Source organism: Crassostrea angulata, chromosome 2 (assembly GCF_025612915.1).
Source record: "Crassostrea angulata isolate pt1a10 chromosome 2, ASM2561291v2, whole genome shotgun sequence".
Taxonomy (NCBI): Eukaryota; Metazoa; Mollusca; class Bivalvia; order Ostreida; family Ostreidae; genus Magallana; species Magallana angulata.
In genome coordinates this window covers 46,130,408-46,151,938 of record NC_069112.1, presented here as the reverse complement: position 1 = coordinate 46,151,938, position 21,531 = coordinate 46,130,408, and the positions used below count along the sequence as shown (strand labels likewise).

The following is a 21,531-nucleotide window of genomic DNA, read 5'->3' as shown; positions in this document are numbered from 1 at the left end:
TGGCCTGGTGGTTTAGTAGATTTTTTCAAAGCTTTTTAGAGAACATTTGCACTTTAGGCCAGAAGCAAAGGACCTCGCAAATTTCAAGTTACTATTTCAGGGGCTCATAAGATTGCTATAACAGACATTAATTTAAAAAAAGGTGTATAGAATACATCATATATCGCCTTTATATTTATTTTTTTTTTAGATAAGAAGGAATATTGACGAAAAGTCTATAGGTAGCCATTTTTATTCACTGACTTAAAAGCTAAAATGGGTTTGGATAAAAGCAACATAAAAACAATTGTATAACACTTTAAGTGATGAACAAAGACGTTAATCAAACATGCAAAATAGTTGTATAATAAATGTTTAACTGGTAATAAAGCGTGCATATATGTATAATCTAAGTTAAACTGTTAAAAAAAGCATGCTTATAAGTTAAAGATTATACAACATAAATTAATGGCTAAAATAAATTAAAAAAAAATGAATAATATATTATCAATTTATGTATATGTAGAAAACAAAATATTACAAGGGTTGATCCAAAAGTAATGTCATACTATGCACTGCAATTCTCATTGGCGCTGTTTTGTATAAAATGATGCATTCAAAATTTTCCTTATCAAAAATTAAATTCTCATTAATTTTTTTATGAAATGTCGTTGAACACTTAACAAGATATTGATGTTAGATGCATGGTATATACGTGATATCGCCTCGTCATGAATTTACGCCTTTTTAAAGGTTTGTTTATATGAATAAATTACATGCTTCAAAATTTGAAAATCTTCCAAACAACACACTATTTCAAAACAGATATGTTATTAACTTTTATTATGTTTCTAACTGTTTTGAAAAATTTGGGACCGTTACTGTCCATTTCGGATATCTACCCAATGCCTTTTGTCTCTAGATGAAGGGATAAAAAGGCTGGACCTGCGAATAGTGATATGGTGCATTTTATACTTCGATGGATAGAAATCACTAGAAATGTACTGGAATTGATATATCAACCTAAAATTGAGAATAAGTGAACAGGGTACCTTAAACGTGGTTCAAATACCTGATAAAAGCATATGTCATGTTGATAAATAAATAAAACTACGTTTATGACTTCTTGAAGAGACCTTGACAAACTGATCGCACATTAAATAATCCGATACACTACTTCATCGATTAGAAAAAGATTAATTAGTTATATATTAATAAGTTATATAAAAAAATTTATGAAAACAATTGATGAAAAAAATGTGCTGGACTACCGGGGCAAATTTATATAGAGTATTAAATTACGAAATTCTACCAGAACGCCAACGATCTAGATCTGACGTCGCTAGCGTGCGGCGACTATCGTTACATGTACCTAATGCTCTACAAAATATAATATCTTCAGAAATAATAATTACAATGCATTAAAATCTTCAGGTCTGAATTGAATTAGGTAAATAATTTAAAGCACGAATTTTTGTCATTTTACGCGGTTTTTTCACGATTTTATCGTATCTGTGACATTACTTTTGGATCAACCCTCGTAAACAAAATCTGAACTGATTTGAAAATTAGTTATTGAGTTAAAGAAAATATAAGAATTGTCATTATAATTCATCCTCTTTATCACCACGACAAGCTCAAAAACCAACAAATATACGATATTGAATCAGACTAAAACAGTCAATAAACTAAACAAGAAAAGCAAAGATTTAAAACGTCATTGCACATCTTCATCATATATCCTCCTGTTGCCAAAATGGTCACTGGTTATAGTAAACATTCATTTAAAGTGAAAAATATCTCAACTGTTTAAAAATTAGTTTTGAATAAAAAAAAAATATGCAAGAATGTTCACTGTACTTCAACATCACTCTACTCCTCATCACTGTTATCATCACCATCACAAGCAAAGAAAACAACGAATACACAATATTTAAAATGGCTAGAACAGTAGATAAACAGAACAAAAAAAGCAAAAAAAAAAAAAAATAATAATAATAATAAAATATTAAATAATGTCAGTGCTCATCATCTTCATATCTTTTCCTTTTGCCAAAAATGATCACTGGTTATAGTAAACATTATCTGACACAGCTATCAGATGGTCGTAAACAGTCTGGTAGATCAAACCATATTCATCCTGAAAAAAGAAGAGGATTGGAAGTTCAATTGAATTAAGATAAACAGAAACAAAGTGAAGTGGAATATTCTGGCTTCATCATAATTTGCAAACCACCAGGTTTGAGAAACATTTCTCCCAAACAATTAACTACACTTTGGAAAAAACGAATTGTGTTGTTTTTTTTTGGTCCTTGAACATAAGTTACTGATATAAAGGATAATAATGAATCTTATGATTCTAGAAAACTGCGTTTTAGGAAATAGTTTACAAGAAAATTTATCAGTGAGTGAATATATCTATTCATTTATTTCCATGAAAACTATAGGTTTTATCACATATACATGTATAACAAGAAAATCAAGAGAAACTTAGATTTAAAAAAAATCACAATTTTCTCTTTATATGTAACTGATTATATTGAAGCATGCCATTGATAGTGTGCAACATGTCTACAATTATGGACTCATCGCTATCACAAAGCACAAACAGTTATACTGTAATATGACATTTCCAAATTTGGAGAAAAAAAAATCTGAAATTAAATACACTTCAAGTTGGTATTTTAATATTAAGGAATTTTTTATTAACATGTATTTTGTGGAAAATGAATGTAAAATTTTACATTATAACAACAACGTACCTGTGTCGAACAGAACTCTGGTCTCCTTGTCTGTAGTTGTCGGACTGTTGTAAACACATCAATGTTGTCATCCATAGTGATTTGTTGTATGGAGTTAAACACAGCACAGAAGACACCACACATTGAAGCACCGTCCCTGATTCGATATTAATACGGCCACTTAATACAGTCCCATAATTAATATAAGAATTTACAGAAAATTTATGATTCAATTATCATAGTTAAAAAGATCATCTATCGTTTGTGCCCTGACTATGCACCTTACATTTACTTGGATTCCCTGCTCAGTGCAATCATTTATTTTGTTTTACTTTTCGACAATGATTAGACATATATTGCATATATAGCTATTTTAAAACCCTGGTGATAATATTGGAGAATATTAAAGTTCAGAACCCTCGGAAGATGTTATTGATTTAGAATCTTTGAGTCAGCGAATATGATTTTTTTTTCAATATAAAGCTCAGCCCCAAAACCAAACTTACATCAAAAATAAAATATGTATATTAATCACTTGTTTTCTAGATAGTTCAGACAATCACCAAAGAAAAACAACTAATAATAACTATCAGTTAATTATATGGTAATTTATATTTATAAAAAGGTGAAGTACTAACTTGCTGACGACAGTAATTGGGCTTTCATCAGGACAACTCAGTGCGAACGAGATCAAGCTCCGAAGGGAGGAAGTGCCATTTACATTTTGGGACTTCGGGTCAGATTTGGGCTCAGCTATCGTAACATCGCGTGACTTTTCCTAAAAAAAAATATTTGTAAAAACTGTATAGTCCACTATCTTCGATTTTCAAAATGAATTCATATTGCTTCCCTTTTTTTATTCTTGATTCTTATGCATTGAATACTAAAGAATCAACATTATAGGTTTAAAATTTCATGGTAAATTGCCTTTCTTCAAATTGCAATTGTTATCTTACCCCTTTTTTATGAATAGAAATAACTGATGTCTTGACGTTATTGTCTTTGCTGGAATTATTAACCACTTTGTAGGGAGAAACGATCTTTTCTGACGAAGGCAAGGGCAACCAAGACTTACTCTAAAACAATGAAAAAAGTGTTTATTACCTGCAAATCAATATTTTTTATCAGAATAAGTATTTCTGTTACCTTTCATTTTATTATACTTTAAACTTTAATGTTTTGGATATAAGATAAAAGCAGTTCTTAATTTTTATATCTGTCATTAATTCTAAAACCTGGAAAGTGGAAGTTTATTTACGTTGATATTTCAATGTATTATACATCATCATTAATGTTTGATAGCAAAATAAAAAGGCGAAACCACCCAAACGAATTGTTTTAATAGGAAAAACACCGCAGTAAAATTTATTTTTTTTTTATCAAACAGTTTTTAAGGAACTTTGTATGCATTGCCAAATAAGATTAAAACTGAAGAAACCAACCGAGTTAATTGTATTCAAAGGATCCATGCAAATCACGGTACTGCTTTCATGGTCAGTAATCAGGCGCAAAAAATCAACAGCGTCCTCTTGTGGCGGATAATGTGTAACAATGAACGCACTATCCCTGATGTATGACTTTAAAAAAAAATATCATTTAAAGTTGAACAATTAAGAAACTTTATTGATTTTAAAGTGTCTAGTGTAAATACGAAAATAAAAAAAAATCGTGGTATGAATTAACTATTTAACATTTGCTTACTTATTTGTTTTTTTAATTTACGCATTAATACAATAAAAATTCAATCCGAAGTATTTTTGGATCCAGCTATATAAAAGTATTGAAATACAGGTTTTTTATTGAATTGATTGTAAATTATGACTTAAAACAAAGTCAAAACTTCTTTTTGAATTGAAATACTGAGAACAATTGTCGATTTGCAGTGTACTGACTAATGTTTGATCTTTATTTTAACACACATGGCATCCCTAATTCATTTCAAAAACGGATCTCAACTGTTTGCCTTTCTGGGAAACTTACGGAAGCAACGATAGCGTTGATAAAACTCCCCCTTGTAGGAACGTTCGATGAAAGATACAGTCCATACTTATCAACTTTTAACAAAAAATGAAAAAATTATTTGTAACATTTGCATTTGGAAATGAAGTTTAAATCTTCTCTGCAACAAGACGAGGTTAATCTAATTTCAAGTATATGTCGTTATTATTTGTTGACATAATAAAAGATAAGTAAGCAAACCAATTTTTAATTTACTGATGATATTTATTTAAACTTTATAAGCTGTTTAAATTAAAAAAAAACAAAATGATCTCATCATGCACATTGTAAGCACATTGATTAATAAATGCTTATTACATGACAACAATTCGTTAAAATAAAAGAAGTAAACTTACGAGGTAAAATAGCATCTTTCCTCAACTTCGGCATGCTTTGTTTGGCGAGTTTGTAATCATCATTAGTAAACACCGGACATATCTTTCTTAAAAGCTTTCAAAAAAGAGAGTATACATAACAAAGAGAAAAAAATAACCAAATTAAAACAACATACAAAGTAAAATGAATGCAATATCGATATTGAACATTTATATATAGTTTTTAACTATTTGTGTATAAGAAATTTCTTAATTAAGATTTCTAATTTATAAAATTAATTTCAGTCGATATATTTTGAAGGAAATCACGCATGTTGAACTCCTATTAAAAATGCACTACAAAAATTATAAATTAATTCATTTATACTTATTAATTAATAAATTATCAAAATCCGAATTTTCCTTACTTCATATTCCTTTCTAAGCCCGGAATAGTTTGCAGGAACATCTTTTAGCATTTGTGAAACTCTTTGACGAAACTTGACAGTGGCTTGAGGATCCGGCGTAGCCTTAAAAGCTTCGTGTAATGCCAAGAAAACGGTCATATATTGCTCCTAAAAGTGAAAAAAAAATATTGGATGTCTTCCATGCATCTATCGTCAGCGTAAATTAGTAATGCAGTCGGACTTTTTGTGGAAGTTTTTGTTTGATGAAGATTTTATATTGCATGATTTTTTATCACATGAGTAGCAATTACGTAAAAATTGTTCGAAAACTTAATGATTGATTTAAAAGAAGTTAAGGGATACATCTGGCTTTAGATAATGCGCCTTTTCATGTTCCTATATGAATGACACATTTAAAAAAAAAATGTTAAAAATGAAAAGCAAATCACAATATTACAAATTCACAAATTCACAACCATGCATGTTTAAAGAATCGTGCATTAATTTACTTACATAAGTTTGTATCATGTTCATTCTGTTGGCCCTCATCGTCTTCACGTACTCTGCAACGTTGACTCTTCCAGATTTTTTCCCTGCATGATAGAGGGAGTCCAAGGCAATGTACGTACCAGTGCGACCTATTCCTGCACTACAATGTCAAAACAATGGTCACACAAGAAGTCTGATGTACATAAAATAAAATATGCATACAAATATGGATTCAATTTTCTTCTTCTATTTGAAAAAAAGTACGATTTTTTAAAAAAATGTAGCAGAATAACATCCGAAATCGAGAAATGTTTTGAAATATTTAAGCTAACGCGTTATCAGATGATATTTCAAAAACATTTCAAAACTGACATTATTAATTTTTTTTACTAAGAGCTCTTTGTTTGTTGATTATTAAATACACTTGTCTTATTCAAAACAATTTGTTTAGTCATATTCCCTATATTCTAATTTTGTTTAATATGATTTATAATCCTAATCTTCAATAAATTTATATAAAACACGATGTGCACCAGGGCTGCCATTGAAACGCATTGAGCTTATTAAAGAGATAAAATCGTTTTGACCGGAATTTAGACTTTCATAACAATTGAGAGGCTTTTTCTAATCTAATTCGCTGATGACGTTCGGGATAGTTTGTAAAACTTAGGCCGAGGTAGTTATAAAATCTCGGCATGAAACTTTTAAATTTTAGATTTAATGTGGATAATGTGCTGGTTTTTAAAATTAATATCAAACTATTCATAATTTAATTTTTAAATCCTTTCCATAACCTTTTCAATAAACAACTGTTTACACAAAAAACTTAGTTTACTGTTTATTGTCAATGAACGCGATTTTGTTAAACCATTTTAGTTAGTTTCACACACCTGCAATGAACTAAAGTAGGTGCAAGGTCTCCATTTGGTTTTTCATGGGAAACGTTGCTATGAAATATAACCAAACACAGAGGATCTGGGACTCCGTGATCAGGCCACGTGGTATAGTGGAACTGGGTCACCATGAATGGGTTCATCTATAAAAAGAAGTTATATCTCTACCGTATCATCATTTCTATTCCATTAGATGAAATGCAACATCAAATTACATTTGCTGAAAACATGTGACATGAAATAATGACTTTTTAATGCATACTTTGTCAACGGATCCTAAACTATGTATCAATTAATGGTTAATGACAAGTACATATGGTGTTTATAGCAACCACTGACTTTTTAGATTAATCAAATGAAAATTTACTGAAATGTCGGTCAAACTGCATTTCTAGACTTTAAAAGAAATAAAATCATTTTAATGCATTTGATTATTTAATTTTTTCATAAAAAAATGAAGAGTAGTGCAAAAGACAATCACTTACAGTTTTTTGAAACACTTGAAATTTTCTAACAATATAAAAGGCATAGTGTTTTTCCTGCATCGATTTGACAGAGACCGTGCCATATGTTTCTTTATTACCAAGGTTCGGCCAATATTGATGACATTTCAACTAAACAAAGTAAAATACTTCTTTAAAAAATATCAAAAGTAAACTGAAGTGAACTGAAGTTGTTCATGCTGATTCAAATGTAAATAGTAACATGACCATTTCAACTAATTTCCTTATTAGCAGAATTCACACATACCTTATTTGAAGAAAAGAAATTATCTTATTAAGATATGGTGGATTAATTTGGAAAACACAAATTGCTTCCAAAATGTATATTTTGTTATTGTGGTTTAATATCAATTTTATCGATCAATTTTTTATGAGCCAAGAGAAAAATAGAGTTGAAAAATAGAGCATTCTATCATGTATTTATCATGTTATAGCACCTTTCTTCCCTCCCTTAGATTTGTTAACATGATTATTTGCTTGACTTTATCTTGGCAAACCATTTCCCAGAAATCGGCCAAAGTACTTTCCTTGGGTCCTATAATTAAAATCACATTTGCTCGATTAGTAAAATAAAAATACCATTCAGACAGTACCAAACCCTAACATTCGAGCAGACCCCAACTAAACCCCAGGTCTACTTGGGGTTTTCTCTGGGTGTACTTTTTGAAAATTTGCGTCCACTAGGATTATACGTTCAGTCCACTCGAGGTGTACTTTAGGTTTACTTGGATTTTGCTTTTGGCGTCCATTGTACGCAGAGAAGTGTGAAGCAGACCCGTCTTCTATCTTACCGCCTGTGTTCCGTGCCCCTTGTATATTGCAAATACACATGTAGCGTCTGTTTTCAGGGGTATACTTCTGACTGGGGTTTACTCTCTATGTTCACTCTGAGTTAACTTTGAGTTTACCCTGAGTTTACTGTGGGTCTACTCTAGTCAGCCTGGAGTAAACCCAGAGTAGACCCCAAAAAGTGAACCCAGGGTTTAGTTGGGGTTTACGTTTCGTTAGGTCGGTACTGTCTTAAAGGGAGCTTAAAATACTGACAGCTGAAAATCTGTATAATTATAATTATTATCAATACAATGCGTAATTAATGCATGTTTTACCTTGTGATGCAATGTATTCGTTCTTGCGATCATTTCCCTATAAAAAATATATATTTATAATTGGGACAAACTATGTCATGCATTGATGGCAATTGCTCAATTTGAATTACCAACAATACTTACGGATTTGTCTTTAAGATAACAAAGAAAGAAAATTAAAAGTATGCTTACATCAAGGTAATTAGCGTTTATATAATCGTCAGCTGATCCAGCATTCCTCCTTAGAATCACTCTTGAATGATCATCTAGATTGATTAAAAATGTCGATTATAATGATAAAAGGATCAGTGATATTCATTTTTTTTTATTTTCAGAGTTCAGTTTTTGTGGTCAAGTTATTCAATTTGTTATGAACATATAATTTTCAATGTATAAAAATGTCACACCATGAATTAAAATCAAACAGGAAAACATATACATAACTGAAAAAAAAAAATGTTTACCATATTGTCCAATCAGGAGCTTTTAGATTAAAAGTATACTAGGTATTCTACGGCTAAGTTTTTAGAAATTTTGTTGTACAAATACTTACAGGGAAACGTCGCCTTAAATCTGTTTTTGGGAACGTTGACGTTGAGTTTTCCGATGTCACATGGGTATCTTTCACCGTATGGTAGTGACTAAAAAACGACAACGATGAAAATTAAAACAAAAACAAAAAACCAGTCGGATATCATCTTTCATAATTTCTTTTTTGTCACAAAGGACACTTTTTATTAACAACATTGTGTACATGATTTATGCTGAATATTAAAACTGAAATTTTAAAATTTCAAAATTTAAAATTGAATTTGCAGTTACACAAAGCCACATTTTCTAACCACTGGTCCTTACTGCTAAGGATTGATTACAACTTTCACAATCGATATTGTAAAATATGTACATAAGTCATACACGCTTAAACATGAGTTCATATCTAAACAAATTAGATCGTTAAAAAAAGTATGTCTGATTTGCAACACCATTCAAACGGATAATTTATTTAATTACGATTTATATAGTCCACATTTCATGAGATTACAAAATTATACGAACTAATTTAGAAAAACAACTTTAAGCAATTATCCTTTTAAAAAAACCAACAGAAATCTTTATTATTGTAGTGTTTATGATATTGAAGAGTTTTGGAAGTCTTAATGATGTAAAATACATATTCCTAACATGTCAGACTCAATTAACTGACTGAATTTACTGTAGACATTTAAGCAACTATTTAACAAACTATGACAAAATATCATAAACTACTTACTAGATATAGGCATGACTGAAAACAAACTGTATGGCATTTCTTTAAGAAATATTTCTTAAAAATGCTGCTAGACATTTCATTTTGTATATGTGCCGTCCTTTGATAGAAGCAGAAGTGTTTGAAAACTTACAGCATACTCTCTTTTGAATCCATCATTTTCAGCCTTTTTCTTTTTCATAATGACAGAACCGATGTCCTTTGTTAAGAAGTCGGGGCAATATAGCTCATTAACATACATATCCCCATAAGGATTCTCTTGGTGGATTTTCTCGTCGATGTCAACATCAGGAGGCAAGTCAACATAGGCTTTATCCGTTTCAGTTCTTGCTGAGCTCTCGGCACCTTGCTTGTTTTTGTTGAGATTTGATAAATGCAAATCAGTATTTTCGTACTGCATACCTAACAAAAAAAATAAACTCTATTGCAAACAGGCATTCGTTTTTCAACTTCAGATTTAAAAAGAAGATACATAAAAATGTCTATCTATTAATTTGCGGTTTCAACATCAACAATTTTCTTGTCTTCTCAGATACTCAGACATGAAAAATATCAGCGAATACAAATCTTATGTTTAAACACATTTAAAACTATGTTAATTTAGTAATTTGAATAAACAAATAATATTAACATTTTTTAGTGTCTTTGCCTCTGATAACACTACGAATCGATTTTGTACTATATAACCGATAACTTCAAATGGCGCCAAATTGAGGCGCCAGCAGGCTTTGCTTATTTATATTTCAATATTTAATCGCACGATGGCTTCCGGCTTATTGGATTTAATCACGGCCCGACTAAAATTATTACCTTATTATACTCAAAGAATGATTCCTTATTCCCTAGATATAGAAAACGAAACTGATCTGAACTTTAACACTCACATCTTTTAGGTTTGTGTGGGGGAAGCTGATTCTGATCCTGTCGTCTTTTTCTATATTGAAATGTAAAGGTATAAAAATTGGTCGAAAATCTATACTAAGTGATATATAGACGAAACACTGAAACATATTTTTAGTAGCAATAATATCATAAGTCTGATAATTTAAAATGCGTTTATACGAAAATATCATCATTCTGATAGTTCAGAAAACTCTAAAGTGCTCAACAAGTCTGAAAAGTAAGTAATCAAATATGTTTTATGTTAGTTATTTAAAAAGGCAACATGGAAAGAATTGAGATACACTTTCTAAAATAAAAATATGATTAATGTTCTATGTGTGATGCAATTGTACTTAAATGTGTTATCATTACAAATTTTTGATTCAAAAACACGTCTTTTAAACGAAAAAGGAAAAGAAATAGAAAACAAAACAAACAAACACATAAGAAACAAGTATACTTACAGCAATAAAACAACAACTATAACAACAGAAAATATCAACAACAATTCATTCCAAAAAAACTTACCTTTTATACACAATGATTACAACAACAGCTGTTGCTAGAACAACCACGATTCCAAAGCACACGCCAATGGCAACAGGCGTATTGTGTCTTTTTTCTTCATTGGCTTGAGCTATTTCCTACAGTGTTAGAAAAAATCATTGTATTTAGTTTATTTTTAACCGTATATGTAAAACATGATCTGAAATATTCTCAAAGTTTTATGATGGTAAAAACAAATTCCAATGAAATGTACATAATTACAAATAATGAGTTTGAAGAGGATTTATTTTTTCCTTGAATGACCATGTATCGGGAAAATATCGTGTAATAGTGTAATGCTGACTCCTAAACCATGTTTTATTATCAGGTACTACATGTATTGTGTGTGAAAGCTTTTAGAAATTATATATCGTAAAATAACTTCATTTAAAAAAAGCAAAAAAAAAAAAAAAAAGAAAAAAAAAAGACATTATAAGAAGTTCTACATTATACATCTACTATCATCATTTAAAGCAATGGAACACACATTCTGAAAAAAACCCCAAATAAATGGTTGAAAGTTTCTGTCTGTGACATTCTAGCAGTTATCCACAGTAGCTTGCATTCCTCGCAATAGCTATATTCCATGTGAGACAACAGAGGCATTTTATATTTTTTTATGTAAACGTATATCTTTTTAATTATTATTGATCATACCGACTAACGTAAACAATATAACACTTAAATATAACATTGATCGGTGATCAATTTTACTTGAATTCTTATCAAATCGAACTGGTGATTTTTAGATGAAACTAATTTTACTTGGATCGACGAAGAAAACCCACTTAAACTCATTGTACTAAGGTGGGCTTTTTAAAATAATTAGATAAGTAAAACAATTACATATTTGTATAACTCGAAGTTGTACTTTAAGAATGGCACTGGACTTCAAAATTTTACCTTTAAACACTTTCCATTCGTAGCGTTACATGATTGGTTTACACAGGTCGTGCTGCAAGTCAAGTTGCAGTTACGTCCATAGAACGTATGGTCACATGCTGCAGGTATATTTAAAACATATTAAATTTCTATTATAACATATATTTTCCAACACATTTCTGATATAATTATAAGCATATAATAATCAAATTTTGTTTTCATTAAGATCACTCTACATAAGGGTGTTAAAAATAATAAATCTTAATCTAATGTGTTGACTTTTAAATATATATATGTACGCTTTCCCACATATAATTTTAGTAATGTTACTATTTACGTTTGTTACAGTAGATTCCTTCATAGCCAGAAGCACACCCCAAGAGACACAATCCTGTTATCTTGTCGCAAGGAACTCCTTTGTAACACTGACCGCACGATTTGCTACAATTTCTTCCATAATTTGAGTCATCACATTCTAGCATAAATAAAAACGGTTTAATTCAGTTCAATAGATATACATTTTATTCAGATTTGATTAGAATATTAAAACTATTTATTTACACACCAATATAATTACACATTAGAAATGGCTACGTAATTAATTACTGGATTACCGTTAAAATATTTATGAAAAAATCAGCACAAAATTGAAATTCTGTTATTTTCATTAAAACAATTACGAAGATATTTATTTTCAGAATAATTTATGAACTTGTCACATGAATAAATATTTAATTTGATGTCTTGGTTTCTCTATGAAGTAAAAACATTTTTAGTCGGGCCCATAACTATCAATAACTAAAAAATTATAATACAATGACCACGCCACTGTAAAGGTTTCATAGATAAAATTGCAGATCAAATATGCTGGTGAATATTTATACATACACATATAGAAAAGAGTGTTAAATATTTCACTACACATAATCACACTTAAACTAATGCTTTGATTGAAAGTCAAAACTCGATTTCACTTTAAACACAAACAGATATTTGTTAAAAAAAAATTGCTTAAAATAAGAATGGTACAGCAAATACCTCTATTACACATAGGAGGTTGCCATCCGTCTCTACAACCTCCATAACACACACCAGTCTTTCTGTCACATGACCTGTTACAATTTTTACTGCACCTTCGCCAACAGTTTCTTCCGTATCTCCCTAGAGGACATTCTAAAACAATACAAAAAAAATATCCACTGCCAACATGTTTACTTTGTATACAGCAAGATCTTTTAAAAAGGTCCTTTATAGTTGAATGGTGGAATTTTCTAGAGAAGACATTCTTTATTAAAAGACATATTCAAAAGCATCTGGGTTTTATTTAAATGTTTGATAATATTTGTATTTTGTTTTTAACTATAATCGTAAGGATTTTACTTTCTTTCTTCTTTGCAAGCTAATGCAAGTTCAAGTAAATCAATAAATGTATTGATAGGATACAACAGTTTTATTGTGTTTACCTTTTTCACACATGTTTAAATAATACCCAGCCTCACACCCATTGCGACAACCCCCGTTGATATGGTGACACTGTTCTCCATTCAAACAGTGTCCACAGCTTTTTGAACATGCTGGTCCATACGTGTTGGAACCACATTCTGCAAGTAAGTATTTATAATACAAAGTGTTATCATGAGTTACTAAGTAATAAAAATCGGCTTTATTATGTGCTTACAATAAACATCCATGATATCTAAACCACTTCATACAAAATAATCAATAGTTTATAGAAAGTATACGCATGTGTTTCTTATGCGTTATTTATTTCATGATGTTTCGTCATTTATTAAAACATTGTATCATAGATAAAACATATTTTTCTTAGAAAATTTAAAATTATTTTTACTCCTCAAGAGTTCTGTATAGTTATTGCTTATAATACATACTTGTCGTTGTTGTTCGATTGTCATTATAGCATTGAATCATGATTTTTTGAAGTATACACTCTCATAACAGCAGCGGTGTGTGCATACAAATTGAGTAACGCGCGTTAGCGCGTTATGAAAATTTGTATGCACACACCGCTGCAGTTATGAGAGTGTATACTTCAAAAAATCTTCATTTAATGCTTATATTTACATTTTTTAACTTCTTGCCTTGTCTGCAAATGTGATTCATACCTTAAAATTCCTATCTTATCCTAAGTTAATATTAATGGAAGAGCCACAAGCGTGAACTTTGATTTTCGCTTGTGACGTTGCAGTTTACAGCGTTCAACGTTTGTGACGTCATAATAAAATTCGTCAATTTGACCTTTGACTACTTGTTTCACTGTGCAAATTAAAGTCAGCACAACAGTCATAGCCGCAGGTTTCGCATTTTACTTCTGATTCTCATGTACCTAATATAAGGGGCCTACATATTGCATATCAATTTCAACAACAGACCCCCCCTCTAACTAATGATAATCATTAAAAATCATTTCATGAATTTTAGCAACACTCTTAAGCCTTCAAGTACAGCAACTCTCATTATTACAAAAATATTGACGGGTACTTTATTCGAAACTGTCCCTTGCTACCTTAGATAAACACACAAAACTCTTCGATAAGTTATGGAACAAGCCGTGATGTATATTATTACTTATTAGGTTAGTTACTGACTCACTACGGCAATATATTGGGTTGATCAATCTCATAGATGGCGAGGCGAAGCCAATATATTGCCGTAGTGAGTCAGTAACTAACCTAATAAGTGTTTTGTTTTCCCGAGGACTATCAAGCGACATATTCATTCACAAATAGCGGTGATCTACGCAAAGCCATGTACAATATGCCTTACATCTCGTCCAATTAAACTCATTTAAACTCTTCAAAATTATCAATACCACCTTTCAAATACGCTTAAAAAATCTTTGCTTCAGCCATATTACTTACAATGTTTTGTTGCTCTTCAATTTTAAACTTCAGTTCTGCAGAGATTTGAGCAAATTTAGACGCTGCCATTTTGTTCTGCTCTAGACACAACAATGTGACGTCAATATTCAAAGGGCAACTACTCTAATTTAAAAAATAATTCCAAAGGGCCACTACTCTAAATATTTTAATGACTTACTAAACACGATTTCTGTGTTAAATAATATGAAATATCGAGATGAATAGGTGAGGCGGCGGCCAATGACGGTCATATTGCTTAATATTAATCCTCACAGAACCTACATAGTGATATATGAGGCAATCACGTGCCATGTTTAATCCAATGAAAATGTGACATTTCAGTCCGAGGGAAAACAATATTACTTATAAGGTTCGTTACTGACTGTTTACAGAAATTTGTGGGATCGGTAAAGTCCAAAGAAGGCGAGGCGGAGCCGAGCCTTCTATGGACTTTACCGACACCACAAATTTCTGTAAACAGTCAGTAACGAACCTAATAAGTGTTTTGTTTTGTCAAGGACCTACAGTTTGATATGTAAACAAACACAAGATAATATATAACGATTAAATTCATAGCTTAATTCTTTAATTTTTTACCCTCCTCGTCAGTCGTTTGTGCAAACCTCGATGCTATTGTAGGATCATAATATTACGTCACGGGCAAAGGGGGGTCAATCTAAATATTTTGGGGCTTAAAAGTTAAAGGTATGGTTGAACGTTTGTGTAAAAAATCAGCTTAAATAACGTTACGTCCGCCATGTTGCCGTTTAAATTTTGACAATTGCCCTGTAAAGAAATTTATGAGGCAACCACGTGACGCGATTCATCCAATGACGTCGAGACATTCTAGTCCGAGGCAAAACATAAATGTTACAAATATATATTTACGTGTTGATTTATTGTCAATGTGATTAACACACAACTTTTTTTTTATCAAAGTCCCTTTCGTGTTGATTTGTTCTAAACAATTATAACGTTCAACATATATACGCATTTAGTTATATGTCATATTTTTCTTAATTTTATGCTCAAAACTAGTATTTTAAATTATTCAAATACCGAATAAAAAAAATTGACTGCTATAAAATTTATGATTAATATTTTTTTTTAAATATGTAAATAAAAGTTATTGATTGTAAAGTTTAAAAAGTTCCCCGGAATATAAACTTAGTATGTGATTTAATCTTCTTAAAAACCCGATGGGGTCTCTCAGAAGATTTGATCAAGTACCAACCAAGTTCAAAAAGGGGCTTCTCGGAATATTTGACTACGTACCAGCAAAATCCATGTCCCGGTGAACTTTTTAGCTTTGTTATTTTTTCTTGAGTTAGACCAGGAGAAAAAATAAAAAGAAAAGAGCGCGGAGTGTTATTTCCTAAACAAAGAAGCTTAATGTATTCACCGCATGTGTTAGGAAGACACTTATAAGTATTTGAAATTTTATTCAGAAATGAAATAGAAAACTACTTCTCAATTACGGAAGCCATTAAAGCTATACTTATAAAAAAAAACAAAATGTAAAGAGTTTTATGTGCATGTGTGCTATTAGTCTGATGTTAGATCAGATGAACAAAAATATTAGAAAAAATATTTGTCACATGATAATGGAAGAAATCATCTTTGAGTATACTTCCGATTTATATAATCAATAACACTGACTAAACATGTAGTGTAGTTTAATCTACATGGACTTAAGAAATTGTCCTTCTAAGGAAAATGTTAATGTTAAAGTTTACGAAATCATACAGATTAGTAATTAGAAATGCAATTTGGAAGCACTCTCCAGATGAGCTAAAATGCAACAAGGAAAAACATATGTGTCAGTGTGACACCCCCACCCCTCCACTTTCACCCAACTCAGTATATTTACCATGGGGTAATTTTTTTTTTAAAGAAAGGATTATGTAAGAATTGTTATAATACTGGCATGTAAATTGCATGATGAAACTCATAATGCTATGAATCTGATTTTGGATGTCAACGTCAGTACTTACGGAGGTTGCATGTCGAGCCAAGATATCCATCTTCACACTCAAAACATTTACCCGCTTCTATGTGACAACGACGGTTTTTGCATGTAGGTGGACAGGGCAGGTTACACCTCTCACCATAAAATATAGGGTTAGGACATCCTATGGAATAAACGATGACATATCAGACATTTTGCTTTAAACATTTTGATTACATAATTTTACAGCAAAGGATTAATGAAAGAAGTTTTGCCCGTCTTTTATTCAGCTTAAAGCTATTGATGGCATCATTCATTGCATGATTGTTATCAGTTTATATGAAAAAGTTTAATCAGGCACATAGAAATATAAAGACCGGCAGTTGAAAGAAGAAATTGCTTCTTTTTGTACTTCTATACTCTTTTCCATTTGCCATGATAATCTATTTTCTTATTGTCTAGTTTTCCTTTAGGACTAAATTGTATGTCATAATGCAGCCATTATACTAATTATGTTAAAACTAATTCTGTCAAAAGACAACTTGCATGTCACTACTAAATGTGGTTAGTTGTCAACATAAATGCGTACTGTCTTGATTTTCTAACAAGGTTACTTATTTTTTTACTTATCTATATTTTTAGCGAATGTAATTTCAATGAAAAAAATCTGTAAATCACACAACTGATTTTTGTTCCGAAATGTCCTCTTTGCAATGAAGTTAACAGTTTGATACTTATCATCACAAACGTTTACAAATGTCCCAGACTCTTTATTTTATAAATGCAAAAGAAATGTTCCAAATGTATGGTTATATAAAGAAGGGAAATATCAAATTTGATATTCTGTTAAAACAAGTGTTATCAGGTGTGATAACATATTTTATTATACTTTCATGTGAAATACTGAAATTTGGTTGGTTGAGACGCAGTTGACAATCCGTGCTATTGCTTTAAACAAGAAATTGTTACATGCGCGTAAACTATGCGCGTACGGTTCGCCGTAGAATCCATATCATTTCTATATATTGCAGTTAGATGTTCTCTAAAATGAAGTATAATAAATAAAAGTGCCTGTTTGGGAGAGTAACAGTTATAATTGACACCCCTCGACAATCATTGTTAATATCTGCTTAGCGCCGGTTGACAATGGTTTTCTAGGGGTGTCAATTTCAACTGTTACCCTCCCAAACAGGCACTATTTATATAAGACAACATAAGGATTTTGAGACCATCAAAAAATAAAAGAAAAATTGTTAAATTAAGGCAAAAATTACTGTCTGTAATATGTAATATAATATCCGGAAAGATAACGCACCATATACTTCAAATTCGCAGAGTTCGCTGAAAGCATATTGTGAGTAGTCCGGTGGTAGATGTCTTGATGTCCTGTTGTTGTAGTAGATGACGTATCTACCGTGGTGAGTACAGTTCAATGTTATCACAGATGGAATAGTGTACTTGGTGAAGTAGTCATCCTTAAAACAAAGAACTCCATTCTCTTTGTTTGTCGTGTTCGATATGTATACAGAAAATCCTAGGAATCTGTATACGAAACCATTTCCTGGGCCTTTGAAGTGTATGGGAAAAATGAAGTAAATAAGATATCAATATTTAAATGCAATACATGGGATAACAAATTATTGATGTACCAATTGACCTATTATTGTACACTTTTAATTCTTTTCATTTTTCGGACGTGGAGCACTGCTTTTGCATCCAAAGAAACAAATCAATAAATAATGAGCCATTACACACACTGTTTCCAGACTATAAGAACATAAAATAAGAAATGTGAAATTTTCACGAGTGTAATCAAAATTCCTTTGATTATGTAAATAAGGCAATCAGGGTCAATCAAATATATTCAATCGTAAGCTATTTCTTGGATGTGATAAGCTGTCTCAAACGTTTTGATGACCCTGCGATGAATCAGCAGAATTGACAAAGTGTATAAATAGGAAGCGCGTCTGCGCAACGTGGTTAGTCTGCTGATAGACGCAGAGGAGAGAAGACACCATTCAAAGAGCACAGATACGGATATATATTAGTAGGTACAGTTTATGTTTCATTTGCAGGACCCTAAAATACTGCGGGTGGACCATTTGAAACACTTAAACAGTTTATATAGTCCGGGAGCAAAGACTAAGAAATAAAATAGTTTGGACTAGGTTCAGAACTGGGTCTTAAACGGGTGGTTTCAGACCAAGTGCCGAAACATGCTTAAGGATAGCTTGAGGAAAATTATATTTCAAATCAGTTAGATAAAATCATCGTGTTTGAGTTAATTTGATTAATAGTGTTAAGAGTTGATTATATTCCAATCATTAGAAACGTAGAAAACGTTTAGGAAAATTGAATTCCGCGGTTTGAACGTATTATACACGTTACACAAGTAAAAAAGAAATAACGTAAATATGGACATTTCTACCGCATATAGTTTTTTAGCTAATTTGCGCGTGCTCCGCATTTGCAAAAAAAAAAAAATCCTAAAATATTATCAACAATAAAAAAAAGGTAAATCAACATTTTGCAGACTCTGGTCTTTTCTCCGTATTATATGAACAGGTGTCCGTAGGTAGAAGTCATTTATAATACCTGTTTATATAACCAGGTAATTACCTCCTATAACCAGCGTGTGAAGAAGGGCTGCACTCAAAACGGTTTCTTTGATTGACTGGCAGCTTAATTGTTCATGTATACTGATGACAATGCATGCATGCGTGATTTATTCATACATTTGATATGTACCAGCGTTACGCAGAATGTAGCGTTATTTTTTTTTTTACCCCATTCACAATGTAGCGGCAGGACATCAAATTTTACGAAATATGAACATTTGTACAATATTTTGAATTTCTTGCTGAATGCTGCCATTTTCCTATTGTTCTCGCTCGCTTTACACAGGAAAATATCACATGTGTTTGACACATGGCCATCCGATACTCCTGTAGTGTACACAAACCGTTGCATGTGAAGGTGTGAACTGCAAATTGGGTTAATAATCTCATTATAAATCCGTATCATAATACACCTTTAGGTACATGTAGTATAACCGCCTGGTTTGTACCGTATATGACCGGTAGAAATACAAAAGTCGGTATATCTAATAACGACTTATTAAAGATCCAAACTTGTTGTTTCTACACGATCTTTGCAGCTGGCATGGACAATACAATGTCAATTCTCCAACTGATGATTAATGTGAATAAGCGACCACTTAATAGGCAAGACATACATACGTGAATACATACTCTTGACATAATAGATATATGTCATTAATCAAAAGGATTGCTCAAGATTAATAAATGATTTCATTACAAGTGACACCCTAATGTCCGGCGGTCAAGGTTTAATTAAACTTATTAGTACTGAATTAATGATGCAATATGTCACTCTAAATAATTATTTTTCACAATGTGACAGTAGTTTTGATCCGTTTGTCGCTGTTATTGTACATATCGGTAATTTGAACAAGATATAAATTGCATGCATCAACCCTCACGCGATAATGTATAAAGTAAGTAAACATATACGATTCGTGAGAAAATTTAAGGTCCGCAGCACTGTTAAGATTAACTTTGTGGTTGCGCCAACAAGGAAGTATGGAAAATGTTAACTATGACATCACACACACAAAAAAAACAACAACAAGTCGTCAAAAATGCTAATAAATGAAGTAATTTCCGATTGTTATGGGGACGAAAACATATTAAACTACTTTAAAAATTACCTATGCGTGCAGCTTTGTAGTCAAATAAGTCCAACAACGATAAATATGAACAACTGACTGCTCGCGGTGCACTTGTCGATGAGACGTCATACTGTAAATTTTGACGAATATTCTGTGTAGAGAGAGGCGGATCAATCAATTTTTTTAACATGGACAAATGAATTTTATAAATTAACATAGCAATGATTATACAATTAAAACTTATCTATTATGATTGTTTCGATTCGGCATGTGATTATTTTTTAGAGCGTGTATTATTTCTTTTCTAGAGTGTTTAATGTACAAGTTCTTGGTGTTTGACACCGGAGAGCCTATTTAATTCCGCTTTTTACAAGAGCATACGCTAAATATATCATTACGATCTTTTGGATATGAATTAAGGGAATGTTTAATTTTTTTAAAAGTGTTGCTGCTTCGAACAAATTTATAGAATGATTTAATAAATACGTAAAATAGTAAGCGAAGGTCATATTAATTCCAACTGGAGCTCATTTCTTTGATATTTATTCTAATAAAAGATGAACTCTGTACAAAGCAGCAGCGCTTTTCTGAATCTACTGGAAAAGTAGAATTTAATTATCATTTCAATTTTTAATTCAAACAAGGGTATGCCCTTGTAATATTGAAATTTGTTTATGACCTCCATTTGGGAGAATTATCAACAAATGTCACGTGATTATCAATTCAGGGGACCACACTAAGTGTCATACAAAGTAGCATTCACTATACTGTTTCATTAAATATCACATTTTTATCATAATGAAGTAACTTTACATACATATTTTGTAATAAAAGATGCATTGTTTTATGAACGCTTCAATCCGCTGTTATTTTCATAGTAAGCCTTAACAGTGCTGCGGTATTATACGATCCAAATGTAAGCTGACACTGTGCATGTCAATATGTGTGACATTTAATATTTGAGTGCTTTAATTTTTAGCACCGATGACCATTTGCAAAAATTTAAAACATAAAAAAAATATATAGC

The 21,531-nt window shown here is 31.2% G+C and overlaps 1 protein-coding gene across 1 annotated transcript in view; it reads right to left on the bottom strand.

Annotated features, from left to right (window-relative positions):
* Positions 1–234: 234 nt before the first annotated feature.
* Positions 235–21,531, bottom strand: part of LOC128171062 (receptor-type tyrosine-protein phosphatase alpha-like) — a 34,960-nt gene continuing 13,663 nt past the window's right edge. The window contains exons 4-27 of the mRNA XM_052836823.1: positions 18,129–18,380; positions 16,860–16,997; positions 13,450–13,587; positions 13,025–13,159; positions 12,324–12,461; positions 12,008–12,105; positions 11,087–11,202; positions 10,561–10,610; positions 9,810–10,078; positions 8,963–9,050; positions 8,602–8,675; positions 8,431–8,467; positions 7,762–7,859; positions 7,307–7,435; positions 6,819–6,964; positions 5,953–6,088; positions 5,461–5,607; positions 5,075–5,168; positions 4,701–4,774; positions 4,163–4,297; positions 3,677–3,796; positions 3,359–3,498; positions 2,742–2,877; positions 235–2,119 (exon numbers count right to left, since the gene is read on the bottom strand). Coding sequence (XP_052692783.1) covers positions 2,042–2,119; positions 2,742–2,877; positions 3,359–3,498; positions 3,677–3,796; positions 4,163–4,297; positions 4,701–4,774; positions 5,075–5,168; positions 5,461–5,607; positions 5,953–6,088; positions 6,819–6,964; positions 7,307–7,435; positions 7,762–7,859; positions 8,431–8,467; positions 8,602–8,675; positions 8,963–9,050; positions 9,810–10,078; positions 10,561–10,610; positions 11,087–11,202; positions 12,008–12,105; positions 12,324–12,461; positions 13,025–13,159; positions 13,450–13,587; positions 16,860–16,997; positions 18,129–18,380 — 2,966 coding nt within the window. The 3' untranslated portion in view covers positions 235–2,041. The remainder of the gene's footprint in view (positions 2,120–2,741; positions 2,878–3,358; positions 3,499–3,676; positions 3,797–4,162; positions 4,298–4,700; positions 4,775–5,074; positions 5,169–5,460; positions 5,608–5,952; positions 6,089–6,818; positions 6,965–7,306; positions 7,436–7,761; positions 7,860–8,430; positions 8,468–8,601; positions 8,676–8,962; positions 9,051–9,809; positions 10,079–10,560; positions 10,611–11,086; positions 11,203–12,007; positions 12,106–12,323; positions 12,462–13,024; positions 13,160–13,449; positions 13,588–16,859; positions 16,998–18,128; positions 18,381–21,531) is intronic.